Source organism: Schistocerca gregaria, chromosome 5 (assembly GCF_023897955.1).
Source record: "Schistocerca gregaria isolate iqSchGreg1 chromosome 5, iqSchGreg1.2, whole genome shotgun sequence".
Classification (NCBI taxonomy): Eukaryota; Metazoa; Arthropoda; class Insecta; order Orthoptera; family Acrididae; genus Schistocerca; species Schistocerca gregaria.
The window spans coordinates 217777025-217794292 of record NC_064924.1 but is presented as its reverse complement, the minus strand read 5'-3'; the positions used below and the strand labels follow the sequence as shown (position 1 = coordinate 217794292).

The window sequence follows — 17268 nt, the reverse complement described above, 5'->3', positions numbered from 1 at the left end:
GGCTGAGTGACGCTAAGCAGAAGAGCCATTCATTCCCGTTCGCTCGCGAGCCAGCCAGTCGCTCGCAGACATCCGTCTCTCGCGCCGCATTAAAACAACGACGTCGAATTTATCACCTTATATATTAAGGGTAGTTGTCTGGCGGGCGTATAAATTTCATTCCGCGAGGAAAACGCGTAAATTAACCGCTGGTAGGCTGGTGTCACTACGAAAATAGGTGTCGCGTCGGTCGGCCACTGCGCTCGACCGAGGCCCACGAGAAAGACAGCCCGTGGCGCGTACGTCACAGCACGTGACACTGCAGGTCTTAAGCCGTCGGCACACGGACCGTGCATCCGAACGTTGAGCGTGCCGAGTTTCTGACGTCATAGCGTGGAGCAGCACGTTCGGGAGTCTTTCCGAACGTGCAGAGCAATATCTGGCATGTCAGATATTCTGAGCGTGCGTCTGAGCGTTGACCAATGAGATGGCACAACGCCACCTACGTCACACGCACGCCGTCTCTCTTCAGTACAGAGTTGTGAGGAGCCATATTGGCATTCATTTCAAGTCTATATGTATATATGCCGTTTCTGAGCACCAGCAAATTGAGAATCACTGGAAAACCTGTTGTTAACTGTGTGATCCGTTCGAATAAAATAATGACAAACATCATAATCGTGGCAAAAGAATCATTGTAACTTGCGTATTATGAGAGTAGGCTATTTCAAGGCACCGGCACACTGAAGATCCACCCAAAACGCATCGTTCTTGGTACAATTTGTTAAAATTAAATTTCAATTAGTAATTATCTACGATTACGGTTTCCATCATGGAGTAAGAAACTATCAGTCGTACGGAGAGATGGTTATTGGTTTAGCGTTATGAGTAGAGTCACCACATGTTCGCGTCTAGACACTTCCAGATTTTTTTTCTAACATTCGCGTTGTTATTAGTTTCTGATACTTTATTATTAGTTTAATATAAGTATATACTATAATATTTGATGTTATGTAAATATGAGTTCACCTTTTTTTGAGGGGTGACTGTTCGATTGGCTTAATCCTCTAAACAGCTTGCGCTACTTGTATAAAGATATTTTGCTCCTTTTTCTTTTACGCTTCCTAATTCACATGTTGCAAAGATTCTGCTACTGGGTAGGAACAGTGATCAAGTAAGACTGAACTTGGGGTTTCACTAAAATGTGGGAATGATGAAATAATAAACATTATTTATTATTCTTATGCGGAGAAGTATTCCAAATCTGCACCGCACTGTTTGTGATGAAAGTTTTATAAGCCTGTGTCCTTATTGATTGGACCTTGTACTGTACGGGCCAGCGTAAAATTCCCACGTTATCTCTATTAAAACGCACATTTCCTCCATCGTCCACGAAAAGGAAAGTACCATGACCAATCAATAAGGACATAGGCTTATAAAAGTTCCATTACAAACAATGCGGTACAAATTTGGAATACTTCTCTACAGAAGATATACATTATTTCATCATTCCCACTTTTTAGTAAAACCCCAAGGTCAGTCTTACTTGATCACTGTTCCTGCCCAATAGCAGAATCTTTGCAACATGCGAATTACGAAGCCTAAAAGAAAAAGGAGCAAAATATCTTTATACAAATAGGGCAAGCTGTTCTTTAAATTAAGCCAATGGAACAAAGTCACCCCTGAAAAAGAGGTGAACTTATATTTACATAACATCGAATGTTATAGTATATACTTATATTAAACTAATAATAAAGTATCAGCATCTAATAAAAACGCCAATGTTAGGGAAAAAAACATTGGCAATGTCAAAACGCGAACTACCGCCCCAACAAACATTTATCAAGGGACAGTGACGCTGCTCACTACGCTAAACCAGCAACGGACCCTTAGTAATTAATTATATTGTCTTACCCTTGCTGGAAACCTTAATCGTGGCTATGTTACTAATTGAAATTTAATTATAACAAATTGTACCAAGAACAATGCGTTTTGGGTGGATCTTCAATGTGTGGCCGCCTTCAAATAGCCTACTCTCATAATACGCAAGTTACAATAATTGTTTTGTCACGAGTATGATGTTTCTCATTATTTTATTGGAATTAATCACAGAGTTAACAACGAGTTTTCCAGTGATTCTCAAGTTGCTGATGCTCAGAAACGGCATAGATACGTATAAGCTTGTAATGAATGCCAATATGGCGCCCCACAACTCTGTACTGAAGGGAGACGGCGGGTGTGTGACGTAGGTGGCGTTGTGCCATCTCATTGGTCAACGCTCAGACGCACGCTCAGAATATCTGACATGCCAGATATTGCTCTGCACGTTCGAAAAGACTCCCGAGCGTGCAATTCCACGCTATGACGTCAGAAACTGGGCACGCTCAACGTTCGGATGCACGGTCCGTGTGCCGACGGCTTTACTAGTGTCTGCACTGCGGGGAGACGAATTTAATTCTTGACAGCTCGTTTAAATGCATGCAAGCTCTCGATAGCACACGACAAAATTAAGACCAGTAGTGGGTACCTTCTGAATTTCATATTGGTTCCCCGTGGCCCTTGCACGGAGCCGAGCGTTCACGAAGCGTGGCGGACAAGGCGACTAGTGTGACGTCACAAGTTGGTCGCGGGGCCCGTGTTTCCCGCTGGCCGCGGCTCCGCGGCGTGACGTGGGAACGCAGCGCGCAGCCAGCGCAGGAGGCAGCCAGTGGCCAGCGGTCGGAGGACGCCTGGCGCCACGTGCGCTACTGCGCTGCACCGTTACCCGACGCCGCGTGCTCACGCCGTGGCCGTCGCGCTCACTGCGCTGCCATACGACGTATTTTCTACCCCAGACCGAAATGAGAGCAGCAGAGCGCCAGAGGCTCCCATAGGTTTCGACATTTCCCGCCGGGGGGAGGGGGGGGGGGGGACACAGTCTCGGAGGCTTCCATTTGGTAAAACACCGTGGGTGCCACATGCACTAAGTTACTGCCGACCACGACTCAACAGATCGAGTATAGATCATAAGGGGGTCTAAACGGCAGATCCCCTTGAAAAACGTTGAATAAATTAGGCCCTAGAACCATATTTTGGAACATGGTTGATGCCTCAGACCAGACTTAAAACTCTTTAAAGCGTGCCAGTTTAAGCCTGGACTAAAAAGAATTTTGCGAGCAGAGAGTAAAAAAAGTTATATGTTATTAATATGCAAATTTTTTAATCGCTGTGTGTATGATTATTATCTATTGTGTCTTAACGAACCATGGAAACTGTTTTTCAGATTAAATTCTGCTTGACTTGGTTGATACCACATTCTAGTGGCAAAAATGAATAAATTGGGGTATATTTTCCAATGAATTTTTACTTAGTATCATTCCTGTGTTAAGAAAAGACAATATTGATAATTTCAAAATGGCTCTGAGCTCTATGGGACTTGACTTCTGACGTCATCAGTCCCCTAGAACTTAGAACTACTTAAACTTAACTAATTGGTTCAAATGGCTCTGAGTGCTATGGGACTCAACTTCTGAGGCCATTAGTCCCCTAGAACTTAGAAATAGTCAGACCTAACTAACCTAAGGACATCACACACATCCATGCCCGAGGCAGGATTCGTACCTGCGACCGTAGCGGGGCTGGCCGCTGTGGCCGAGCGGTTCTAGACGCAGGCTCGAATCCTGCCTCGGGCATGAATGTGTGTGATGTCCTTAGGTAGTTAGTTCTAAGTTCTAGGGGACTGATGACCTCATATGTTAAGTCCCATAGTGCTCAGAGCCATTTGACCGTAACGGTCGCGCGGCTCCTAAAACCGCTCGGTCACGAAGACCGGCTAATTTGTCTCGAACTCTGTTCATAGTAATTCCTCTTGATAGATGCACTGACTATTGTTATACCAATACCAGACTTTAAGCGATTGTCGCGTGGGGCTCGATTGTTAGCCGTGTCTCCTATCCATTCCTCATACTAAAACGTACAGCAAAACCAAGCAGATTCGTGCTTATCCACCAAGCCCCTTAATCATTCATAGTCGTACTAACGCAGGTCCACTAAAACTTAGAATACTGTCTTTTTAGTGGATAATATATATGTATTTGATTTACTGGCACATTAGCAAATCCTACAAAGCATCAATTCTTACTGCAGTACAGCTTATACATGTGTATAATTAATTAAGTTCGGATATATTCGTTCAACGGTGTTACCTTTGTCAACTAAGACGAAAAAAATTGCTTATCAAAAAATATTGGTGGAGCGGGTGGTGGGGAGGGGGGGGGGAAGGGGGGGGGGGGCAACGATGCAGTAAGGACCTGGAGCACCTTTAATGACTCTGCTCAAACCATCAACCTCTGGTGTACTACCACTCTTTGGAGAAAATACGTGACAGGTAATGCATTATGCGTAGCCCATATTTCTTTTGTTTTCTGTGCCGCAAAGTGCACGCTGCAAAAAAGCTGATATTGTGCAGAATGAAATCTCGCGCCTAGATACCTGCTGCATCCTTTCTCTCACTGAAGCTAGTCCAGCACACTTCGCATAGAACGGGGTACGATTTGGAATTTTTTACATATATTTTTATGGTATATGTAACTGAATTAAAATGAAGCAAGTGTCAAATAAAATCTTCATTGTCGAGTACGGACTATTCCAATATCCTTTATATAATTCAGTTTCAAGTGAAACAAGAGGAATTGTTTAAAACACTAATCCACTACACCTTCGAAAAATCTGTAGTATTAAAGGCGATTGTATGTCGATTACAAATCTGACAAAGGTCAGAGGCGTAACTGTTTCAAGTTTTCAGACGCTGGAACAGTGTTCCAAAAGGTAGTTATACAATCAAGTGACTGCTCTATCACTGAGTCGTTGTTTGTTTGCTAATTTCATCAAAAGCTGTCTTTTTTCGTGGGGCGTTACCATCGGGAACTTTATGCTCCTAAGTTGCATGTGTACTGCAACTTACGGTCTCTGTAATTGCGCGAAAATTCTGAAAAAAAATTCCTTCTGATAGAAGTAAAACGCTGATACATTCGTATTTTCACTTTAGAACTGTGGATAAACGTTTATCCTGTTTCTTTTTAGTAATAACGAAACTGGTGCTAACAACGCATATCGTACGTTTTCACATTCCTTTATTCCGGCTATTTCCTCACTGCCGTTGTCAGTGATAGACCAAATATAGCACACAGCTCGGAGTAACATTTCTATGCAGTCTGATTTTGTTAACCTATCTTCACACCAAAGATCTGCTGGATGCCCTCTTGCAACAATTTGAAACTATGGAACAGATGCCACCGAGCAGACCACGCCGGGAACCTAACAACAGTTTCGCCAAACTCGTGTCATCTTACCCTTATCTCACCGTCGTGTCATCTGTGTTATCTGTTGGTTTCTCTCGTTACTGCTCGTCAGACATCTGAAGATTACACATAGTTTGTTAAGAAACAACAATTACAATTTTCCATTGTAAGTAAATATATAAAAACTTACGTACTCTTTGCTTGTTTCAGGTAAGTCGGAGCAAGCTTCGCCGTGTTCTGAAGTGGCCTGTTACCAGTTCAGTATTCGCTCTCGAAATCACGATAAAAGAGACTTACAACCCCAGCGTCATCTGCAATGCGTCGCATCGCCAAAGACTTCGAGGCTGACCTTCGCCGCTGCACGTAAGCAGAAAACATTTATTCTTATGAAGTAATTAAATGTTGCCAATGTGGCGTATGACTCTATCTGACTGTTATGATTTGCAACCCTATTTGGACCCTGATTTCTGCTTCTCGAGTTGTCAGCATTGGATGCAATACAGTGTACTTACGCATAACATCAGATAAATATTTTCTTTTTTGTTTCGTCTTTCTTTTAGTTGCATCGAACAGTGACAACGGAATAGAAGGAAAAATTCCTCTGCATTTTCTAATGCAAGAAAAAGTAATGGGAGTTAGTTCACCATTACAGAATTTCCAGAAAATAAATACCTCAGCGAGCAGTTTGCGGTTGAGTGAATAAGCTTTTCTTCTACTAGTTATACTTTCCGATCATAATCAATTTAGCTATTCATAATTACGTCTCGTCCAGTAAGTCTGTTGTTTAACAGTAATTTAAAACACTGTAATTCTATGTAGTGAAGCAAACTTCAGCGTTCCACGTTACATTTTGCCTTCAAGAAAGGACTCAAGTTCTAGTTACTTAGTATCATTTGGAGCGAATTTATTTTTTAATTATACTCGTGAGTGCATTGTCTCCTTTGTGAGACACTTTTGCTAGTATAAGCAGAACACAATTGGAATTCATACTATTAGTTAACAAATGACAAAAGTAAACACAAAAAGCCTCTATTTCACTTCTTTTTTACGATACAACAGCGCCTTGTTTGACATGCTCCATTTTTAATCTTCGTAATTCAGTATTAACATGTTGCAGTTTGTAATTTATACCACAGATATAGCTCCACAAAAGGTGACTTTGTCATTCGAAGAATTTCGCAACGGATTTTAAGTGTGCCTACATACTGTTGTAAACGTTAACATAGTTTCAGTGCTTTGATGATCTGGGGAGACTACAGCTTACTGTAATTATTGAACGCACTGTACTTGTTACAACGCACCTGCGTTTCGTAACTACACAAGTCGAATATCATTGCCCGTTTTGCCATCTTATAGAAATCTACATTACTATCGAAAATACGCGTAAATTTCGTATGAAGCATCTCTGCCCAGAGACCAACAAAGATATAGAAAAGCCGTTCATATGCTTTTGAATTATTCCCTCGTTAACTAAAGTAATGCTGTTGTGACCAGGCGAAACTACTTTCGTCCAGCTACAACTGTAAATTCTTTCATTGTTCTGTGAGAAGGCTTATTAAAGCAGAACACATGAAATATAAGTTCACTTTATTACATGAATGAACAAAAGATTTACTTGGCATTGAAACACTGCCTTGCTATAAGAGTACTGGGTAATTTACAACTGTCATGGGCTTACGAAACATCACTTTGTGCACTAATTAACAAACTGTTCTCTTGGGTACACAATGTTCAACATTATCAACACTACAAGGTCATCTGAAACTTTCGTGATTCATTGATCCTATACGATGATGTTGACTGCCTATAGCTGAGGTCTCGAACTAGGGTCGACCTCCTGCATGCTCATCACTATATTGACCTCAGTGTGGGGGCACTGCTGTTCCTGGGAAGGGGGTGGTGTCTTCTGGAGGGTCTCCCGTGCATCGTTGTGGACTGTAACGAGCCTTCGCTAATGTCTGTGGTACCGATTTGCATTGCCGATTTTGATGTGGCATCTGTGTCTCTGGACGATACCGCAAATATGTTCCTAAGACATACCTTTCACAACATGATGGAGGCGAGACAAACTTTGTTCATAGACGGTCATATACACTATCCGAAGCTGGAAAGCAAAGTCAGTGAGGAAAATGTCTTTGTTTACTACTTTTAGTTCAAGTTCTCAACTGAAAAACGGTTCGAGCTTGCGGTTAGTCACGAGTTTTCATTCTGACCAACATTGTTAGACGTTTGACACTCTTGCGAAAGTATACAAGACAGAAGAGTGGGAGATTTTTTTCGGGAAGTGACCCGTAGAGTCTGTGGAGATAGGAAAGCACTTTCGCAAACGTTTTTTTATAAAGGCGTTTTATAATATTTTTCATTGTGTATTGGGGTACTTTTGTCATGTTTATTATAAAAGTAGGTTTCGTCTTAGCTTTTATAAAGAGTTGTCAAAATATTTTGACCGTGTACGAGCAATGATTCTTGTTCTAGTTCCCGTCCAGCACACAATTTTAATCTGTCAGGAAGTTTAAAATGAGCGAAATAATCGTAGATGAAACAAAGAAGAAAAGTCTTGTCTCTGCTTTTCAAACTGAATAAGAAAGTGCTGTTGTTAGGTCGTAGAACTCAAACTCCAGAGAAGCGGGATGCAAGACAACAGGTGAAGCGAGGAAGATTAGGTTTCAAGGCAATGTCGACGACGTGATAATAAGAGAGCTGCTCGGAAAGGACAAGGAGGGGGCAGGAAACCGGCTATTGCCTAGCCTGGCATTAGCGCTAAGAGGCAAAAATCACGGATAGGTATATTCGATGTCCAGACGAGAACCTGAACTTCATTGAGAGTCCAGCGTGCTAAACACCGAGCGAGGTGGCGCAGTGGTTAGCACACTGGACTCGCATTCGGGAGGACGACGGTTCTATCCCGTGTCCGGCCATCCTGATTTAGGTTTTCCGTGATTTCCCTAAATCGCTCCAGGCAAATGCTGGAATGGTTTCTTTGAAAGGGCACGGCCGACATCCTTCCTCGTCCTTCCCTAATCGGACGAGACCGATGACCTCGCTGTTTGGTCTCTTCCCCCAACCAACCCCCCCCCCCCCCCCCCCCACATCGACTGAGCCATTTCGCTCAGTACGTAGTTAAAGTCCCTTTCCGACTATAATGAGTGGTGGTTTTCGTTGTGTCCGCTAACGGCTTCCACTTCAGTGATGGTGTAGTTCCTTAGCAAAAGCCAAACCATTTCCTTCGCCCTTCTCTGCGCCACTGAACCCGTGCTTACTTGTTTACTGAACAAAATGCGCAACACTGACCTTCGAAACCACATTTGGTACTGAGAGTGTAGCTTGCAGGCTGATTTGCGCGAGCTGGCAGTGGGTGAGTTCAGATTTGAAGTAAGTCGGTCACAGCCGCCGACTGCTGGGCTTTTCGTCGAACGCATACGGCGCAGTCCCGCGCAGAGTGTTTCTGAGAAAGCGGCACGCTGCACGCCGAGCAGCCGCTATATAATTACACTTAATTACCTCGGCGACCGTCCTGTTAATATTTTTATTACCGTCACCAACGATCTTTCTCAGCAGCGGCTGGGTCACGCGTACTGACCCGGTTCTCCTATCAGCCTGTGACATGGAGCTTCATTCGTTGTCATCACCATCACCATGCTCATCAGGCGGTCCACTGAGCTATCCGGGTAGTATGTTTCCGAACGATTTGTTCCACCTGTTTCCGTCTTGGTAGACTTCCTCCCTCACCACAGTATCGCATCTCTCTCCTTTCCTTTCAAGAGTTTTCTTTAATTTGGTCCAACAGAGAGGTGGACGTGCCACCTCTTTCTTGAACGCACGATTGGTCTTCGTCCTGGCTGGTTTCTTTCCAAGAACTGATGGGGAATTCGGTTAGGCTGCATCCGTGTCACATGACCAAATCACTTTAGTCCGTCTGCACTCAGTCTTTCCAGCATGATCACATATTCCAGACAAGTCTTCGTATTAGACTGAAGAATTTCGATCCTTCGATTACCTTTATCAGAACTAAACAATTGCCCCTCCCGTCATTTGCCATAACTCTGCCTAGATACGTCCACATTTCCAATCTTCTTACCCTCTAAAAATGGGTTACAGGAAGTGGGGGTTCTACGCGTTCGCATTTCCTCTGTTGTTTTTGCTCATAACTAACCCGAACTCTTTGAATTCGATCTTCCACTGATAACCTTCCTCTGTATATGCACGTTGGTTTCACTTAAAATGGAGAGGTGGCCCGCAAGTACAAGAGCATTTAGGTCTTCTTTCTCCATTTCGTTATGGTATCCATGGGTGTGATGAGGAGTTATGATGAAAGGAAACTATGGTATGACATATCTCTCTTTTTTTAAACCCCTTTTGACTTCTCATCTCCTATTCTACACTGCTCCCATAATTATCAAATAGTATCTGAATGTTTGCAATTAGACCATGTGAGACATTCCGTTTTTCCAAGAAGCCCATATTTTATGCTTCGGCGCACTCCCATATGCCTTTGCCAAATGTGGGAGCACTATTATCAAATCTTTAGTGTGTGTAACTAATCGGTTAACTGTCAGTCTTGTTTAATGGTCACAAAGCAACTGTATTTGTATATGAACGACAGAAGAGACAGCACATGGACCCCAAACAACCAGCCATGAAATCCCTCACTACGAAATATGGCAACTGAGTCAGCTTCAGCACTTCAAGTACTTAGGCAACGTTATTGGGAAAAATGACAAAGGCAAGGTGAGTAATAAAACTTGTGCAGAATAACGCATACAGTGTACATAATCATTTTAATTACTAATAACAATAAATCCCTTTCCACCAAAGTCAAAATACGCTATTACCAAACAGTCGTTCTCTCAGAAGCACTCAATACAGTTAAGACATCACCATTAACCGCTGCTCCCAATGTCATCGAATTAATGGAACGACAGATATTGCGGAAAATATTCAGATCCAACATGGAAGAAAGTATGTCGGCGCGAAAAATTTCAGAAGAATTATATTCCCTGAGGGAAAAAAAAATGGTTCCATTGTACGGAAAAGATGTCTAAAATTTTATATATATGTAGCACGAACGGATTACTCACAATTAGGCGAAAACATTTTCAGCATCATAAATGGGACCTGAAGTACAATGGCTAGAGCGTCAAGGAAATCGCTGTTGACCCGCTAGCAATTAAGCGGATGACATCCAGACGGAAGAGTGGCTCTCGTAAGTTCACGCCAAAACACCTAACCGAAAGAAGACAGAAACTAAAGAAACATGGGTCCTAGATGAAGACAGACTCTTTTTAAATAGCAGGGTGAAGAAGCTTTGGGAAGATAAGAACAAAAAGACCAAGGCCAACTAGAGGTTCTACAGGACATTTAGAGGGTCAAACTAAATAGTAATAATAATAATAATAATAATAATGAGAGAAAACGAGAAAGTCGCAGAAGGGCTCATGAACAGAAAAAAAGGAGGGAAATATATTTTCTTTCTAATTCTAGGCTACGCGTTACGAATGCTGTAATAATGATTTTTCATTCCATTCTCACAAAATTGGACATCGCTCATTCTCCTAGGACGAAGAAATTTCATAGACAATGACCAGAAGAATGTCCTCGTGGGACATCAAATTCTGTTCTGTAAATGTTACCATATGTCGACAATTCTGCGTTGGTGTCACTGCTTACAGGGCAAAAAATATTTCATGGCAATAATTCGCTCCTTGTTGATGCTTTTGCTGTAAATCTCATGTATAACACTATCATCCGTGGAAGCATTTTCGAGTGCTTCTGACTTGAGCAGACTGTTCGGGCGGAGAGCGCTTCTGGAGTTTATTGCGGGTTCGTGAGCACGAGGAGTCGACGCAGAAGTTATTTCATTTTCCTGATTGCCTCATCTCGTGATCATCATCGTTTCCCGTAACTCCGGAATGGGGATATCGGCGGTAATATGCGACCTTCATCAGGCGCCCGCCCCCGGTGCCATTACGGCCTTAATACACCGGCGGGCGCTTACGCATCGGCGCAGCGCAGCCGGAACCACCTAGACTCGCCCCGAGCTGGAGATAAGGCAGACTGTGGCCGGGGACTGGGATTGCAAATTTTATATCAGCATCTCGCCTCTTTCTTTACCGCCCTCACCCCTCTCTCACGTCGGCTCCGTTCCTTCCGCACCTTGGCGCTTCGCCAGGAGGGAACAACGTTAGCCGCTGCTACTTCGCCGCCAACCAATAGACACGCTCTGCAGGTTGTCGAAAGACAGTTGCCAAAGAGAAGCTTGGCGGTAGATCACATACGTTGAAATCACACAATAGATTAATATCGATAACATACATACACTACTTGATCAAAAGTACATGGCCCTCTTTTAGTGGGCATTAATCCGGGGGAGGCAGGGGGGAGGAAGGTGTCCACCCTTCGCCATTATGATGTCCGCACACTTTTGATTAGATTGTGTACGTATCAGCATCCGTAGATGGGAGCGGTAAGGTACGATTGTGCTGTGGCCCTCGACTCACGAAGTGGCCGGTTCGAAGACTGGTCTAAAAGTTTCTTCATTTTGGCGGGAATGAGACGAGGACTGGTAGCGTGCAATCCTTCATTGGCAGATTCTACGTGAAACCCCTGCATTTAGTCCCAAATGTCTGCGCTTTGTGTCAAGGAATGTGGCATTGTCGAAGATGTTAGTCGTTCATTGAATTTTCAGGAAACCAGCCGGAGGTTTGTTTCGAGTCCTAACACATAAAATGTTCCAAATGCTCCGAATAGAAAGAAAATATTTATTATCCTAACAGTAGATGACAATAACGAAGTATACAGTATCTAACAACTATGGCATTTTCGAACGTCGATAGCACTTTCCCTGTTGCAGAGTCATCTACACATAAGGCTTTAAGTCCCCCTGTCGAACCAAGGACCCACAGCACCATTGACGAAGTGAGGCGCCGAGCGACAGTGTACGTTATTGAAGAGCATTTGATGTCAATAAGATGTATCGATTCGATGTATTCATGGTGTTTTACAACTCGTATTACACTATTGTAGAGGTTGTAGAGGGGACTTAGTAGATAAAAGTGTCGATAAGGATCCCTGTCTGGAAATTAGTTTTGAGTTCCAGGTGTAATTACATCATATATCATTTTCGTTTTCACTACATTAGCCGTTGCGATAAACTGGTACTTTCGCAGCTAGTAGGGTTGACTGTGGTGCTACACAGACGTGCAGCGCTCTTGTCTTTGTAGAAGACGTCCTTCGTCATTTTCGAGAGAACTCGACTGTGAGCGCCAGAAACATTGCTCAAGTCATGTGTTCTGTGTAGCACACAGGTCAGAGCTCAGTGGACTTATTTTACAGCCAAACAGTACATTTCCGAGATGGTCTTAGTAGATTAGTGCTCTCTAGAAACGCTACAAGAATAGGAATTGTGAAACACCCAGAATGTACCAGAAACATATTACGAGGCTAGAAACCTCGAATTCCGGCTGGTTCCGGCGGAGGTTCGAGTCCTCCCTCGGGCATGGGTGTATGTGTTTGTCCTTAGTATAATATAGGTTAAGTAGTGTGTAAGCTTAGGGACTGATGACCTTAGCAGTTAAGTCCCATAAGATTTCACACACATTTGAAGAGTATTTGAAACCTCGAATTTGATCATGGTGTGATGAAATGTACTGCTAGGCAGTTTCCTTTTTCGTAATGAAAGCTGAGGATACTTCCAGTGTCGGAGTCGGTCCTTAGATACTAAAAAGACTGTGCTAAGGAAAAAGAGGAGATTCACGGTTGACTGTTTCATTTTACCATTGTCGGAAGCAGGTGCAACGGATTCCTGTCATCCGCGAATTGATTCGAGAGAGGTTAATTGCTGTTCACTGTGTACCCTCCCGCTGCGTACCGCACCAAGCTCGCTGTGTGCACTTGCAGCTGTAGACGTAGAAGTGGATTACGCGTTTTGCTACCAAGCGTCTCCCTGGCGTGTACTCTGACTTCATACAGCTCCGCGGTAGTTAACTATGATGCCTGCGTTCCAAAGCTAACGTAAACCGCAATCTCACTGGACGCTAACTACGTATAATTAGCTATTTTTCTTCCCCAGTGGTGCTTACCGCGCCTCCCGCCTGCCCACATTAATTTCTTAACTCGAGAGTGTGCCCCAGATGAGCAACGGATACTAATGCATCTCTCCCCCGCCCGCCGCGTCGTAAATGGCGGGTCCGCGCAATTAGGCGATCGGCAGCCGCTCCCGCCTTTAACGATATTAGAAGAGCAGCGCCGTTATAAAAAAGCGGAACAGGTTGCGAAATGAGCCGTTTGCGTTAACCTGCGCGGCGGCCGACTAAATGAGCGGGCCCGTGTCAGCCTGATGGACGTGACGTGTAGCGCGCGCCCGGGTGCCAGCTGCGACAAGCCTCCCCGACCCGCTTCGAAAAAGCAATTAGCCCAATTGGAATAACGTCCGCCGCGATAATCAATTAATGACGGCGCCCGCCCCCGCCTGCCGCGGCCGGCAGTAAGTACTATGGCGGGTGCCGCGGCCAGCGACACCTCTGCGAAACCGAAGCTACTTGTCGCCGATTGACCTACCCAAGCAGGCGTTCCTGCTCGTCATCCCGCGTCACGCGCCGCGGCGAGTCCAGTCGCCTTCCATCGCAATCAGCTGGTAACGCCTACACGTACCAGGGTGGATCGATAGGTAATGAAACAAGAGTTTTCTTCTTCTTCCTTTCCTCCTAAGCTAAAGCCTGTTTCCTTCAGTATCCATCCGTCTATCTTGATGTTGTTGCTCCATTTTTTCCTTGAGCGGCTATATTTCTTTTACCAGCTGGTGATTTATTTCTTACGATTTCAACAGTCTTCCGTTCGTCCGTCCTGTCTATTTGTTCGTACCATTCTTGCTTTCTCTTATGTACCCACTCATTAACGGAGTCAACTTTACTCCATGGTTCTAATGCTTTCACTTCTCTGTCTCTCAGTGTCTCCCCTACAATACTTCACAGAATTTTCATTTACGCAGTTACCAAAAGTCTTCTTGTTTTTGATGTTTCCGGTCTGGTTTCAACTGTGTATCTTATAGTTGCACTCACTATTGATTTGCATATTCTCGCTTTTGTGTCTTTTCCTATATGCTTGTTTTTCCAAATAGTATCTTTTAACACCTTGCCCCGTGCAATTTTGTTTGCTGCCGCTGCTTGTTCTCTAACTTCCTTTTCGACATATTCACTGCTGGATAGTTCAATACTAAGATATTTAAATGCCACTACCCGTTGAATAAATTTTCCTTACACTTCCAGTTTGCATTTAATTGGTTCGACGGATGTGGTCATACATTTGGTTTTTTGAGTAAATACGATCAAATTTAGGTGTCTGGCTACCACATTAAATTACATTTATGAGAAAATCATTAAAACCTAGGCATAACAATTTTTCACAAAATAAACATTACGTACACCTGCATGAACTCTTGCGCGCAGAAGTATTTAGAAAGAAATTAAACATCAACAAACATTAAAAAACTGCGTTATTTTGACTAATACAATCAAAGGGCGGTTAACCTGCGGGATGCACCCATCAGAATTCACGAAATTACAATTCTGACACTAGGTGAAGTCAGTCAGTTTTTTAAGTTCCAAACCACGCAGCATATTTTATGAGATAATATTTTTGAACCCTAGAAAAAAAAAAAAGAAACAGGTAAGGTTAATCGGTTTGTCACGCTCCAAAACATAGAAGAGCCATCAATTAATGCAACTTCATAGGCTCCTGCTATAACGAAAAGCAAAGGCAGGTCAACGCACCTAATACGTTACAGCGACTGATAAAGCTTGACAGCCTAACCAAAACTGGCTAGGATGAGTGTCATCAGGCTCGGGTTGCAGAGCGTGGAAGCATCGGAAGCGAATGTATAGAAACGCACTCGCCAATTTTTGTTACTCTGGTGGGGGCAGCTGACATATGAGATGGAATCCACAGCAGCGATTTCCTCAGTCCGGTGCTCTCAGAGTACCACATATTTTCGCATAGTAGAGTCCTGCCAGAACGTTCGCTTGATCTTGCTTGTCTGCACAGTCCCAGAGCGTGGTCCATCCGCTCGAATCCGAACGCCAAGAAAGAATCAATCCCAGCTTCCGCGGCACACCCTGTAAAATCCTCGCAAGTGGACAGCTCTCCCACTCTCGTGGGATTTGGGTAATTTCCAAGAATGATTGCCTATTGAAGTCGCGGGGTCCAAACAGTACATATCTAACGTGCGATCGTAAATCGATCATGAGACTTTGGCGGGCGTTATGAGTATGACAAATGTGTGTGAAATCTTATGGGACTTAACTGCTAAGGTCATCAGTCCCTAAGCTTACATACAACTTAACCTAAATTATCCTAAGGACAAACACGCGCACCCATGCCCGAGGGAGGACTGGAACCTGCGCCGGGACCAGCAGCACAGTCCATGACTGCAGCGCGTAGACCGCTCGGCTAATCCCACTCGGCGCATTATCAGTATGTTTACGTTGTTTACTACAGCAACGACAAAAGAAGAGCGTTACAAACATACTTGTAATTGCAAATGAGACGACTTACCTTACTCGTCGTCGCTGTTGTCGTCATGTGAAAGTCCATTATGGTGGTATGAGTGGATAATTTGGAAGAGAGGAACCATGTATTCTTCCTGATACTCTTTCGTTTTTCGCACTGTCCACAATGAAATTGTAACAGTATTTCAGCGTCGAAACTGTTCTTACGAACACCACAGTCTACACAGTTCCTTGTTTCCTCGTCCGGTAGTACTCCATATTTGCTACAAAAAGTCGAACTCTACGCTGCGTAAACATGGAATTAGGTTCTTGCATGTGAGAGAATCCGCCGAAGAAACGTCAAGAACACCAGACATCCCACTCACTAACGACATAAATCGTCTGGGTTTCCCTAACAACTCACAAATAATTTGCGGAGGGACGTAATTTAGAGCAAGTAAGGGAACGACGGAAAACAAATAAATATGACGATCACAACGCCCGCCAACAGGGTCGCATGATCGAATTAGATCGCACGTTCGATATGTATCGTTTGGACCCCGCGACTTCGATAGGCAATCATTCTTGGAAATTACCGGATTCAGCTGAACCCGTTGCTGGGTAACTATCACAGATAACAGTGGACAACCGTTATCGATACGAGCCGGCACGGCTCAAAAGCCAAGCTCTTACTGCGGTATCAGGTGTATGTGTAGTCCATTCCTGCATCGTATTGTCAAATGGGACGAATAGTGGGTGCGTCGTGGAAGAGAGCATGAGATATACCTTGTCTCTTCCCATTAGAAGTTGAAACCAGTGGTACCCCTGAACAAAGTTATGGGCACAATTTTTCCTTACCCACACAATCTTTCCCTAAGCACGCAGTCAGTGAAAGATGCCAATTATTGTATCACTCTAAAACTGTTGCAGAAGGCGACTCGGTTTTGCGTGGTTTGGGTTGGCCCGAGGGTCTCACCTTCCACACAGCCCGAATTTCGCACCAAAGTATTTTCATCACTTAGAGCCGCTACAGCAGCACCTCGACCTTCGTCACTTTTCGATGCATGTAGGTAGTTAGTCATATGGGCTGATCAAAGAAGTTGGGACGAAGGCACGGCGAGTGCCACAGCCACACGTTGCTAGGCAACGCGGTGGCCACAGCGAGCCGTCCGAGCCGCGCCGCGAGGTTTTTTGTCAGACGGCGGCGGTAATAAAGCGAGAATAACACAGGCGACGTGCGGCGTGTCGCCTGGAGCGCGGCCAAGCACGAGCGCCGGAATTCTGTCATTAGCCACCGGCGGCAGCGGCGGTGGAAGGCGTCGGCGGCGGTCGCCGCGACCGGCGCCCGTCTGCAGCGACGCTCCTGCTATTTAGCACCTTGTTTGTATACACGTTGTTAAGGACCTGGCTGCCTTCGCGTGCACTCTTCAGAAACGTCCTCCTAGTTTAGAGAAGGAACTCAGATGAGACTCACACTTCTCTCTGACACCTTCTCATCAACACTCGTCTCTTTTCCTTTGCAGTTTCAG

General features: G+C 44.3%; 1 protein-coding gene across 6 annotated transcripts in view; it reads left to right on the top strand.

The window, feature by feature from the left end:
• Nucleotides 1-17268, top strand: part of LOC126272696 (homeotic protein spalt-major-like) — a 509054-nt gene that overhangs the window by 230410 nt on the left and 261376 nt on the right. For 5 of the 6 annotated variants that reach the window (XM_049975726.1, XM_049975728.1, XM_049975723.1 and 2 more), the window contains exon 2: nucleotides 5469-5621. The exons of the other annotated variant lie outside the window; for it this stretch is intronic. In XM_049975726.1, the coding sequence (XP_049831683.1) occupies nucleotides 5469-5621 (153 nt within the window). The remainder of the gene's footprint in view (nucleotides 1-5468; nucleotides 5622-17268) is intronic. 6 annotated transcript variants of the gene reach the window in all.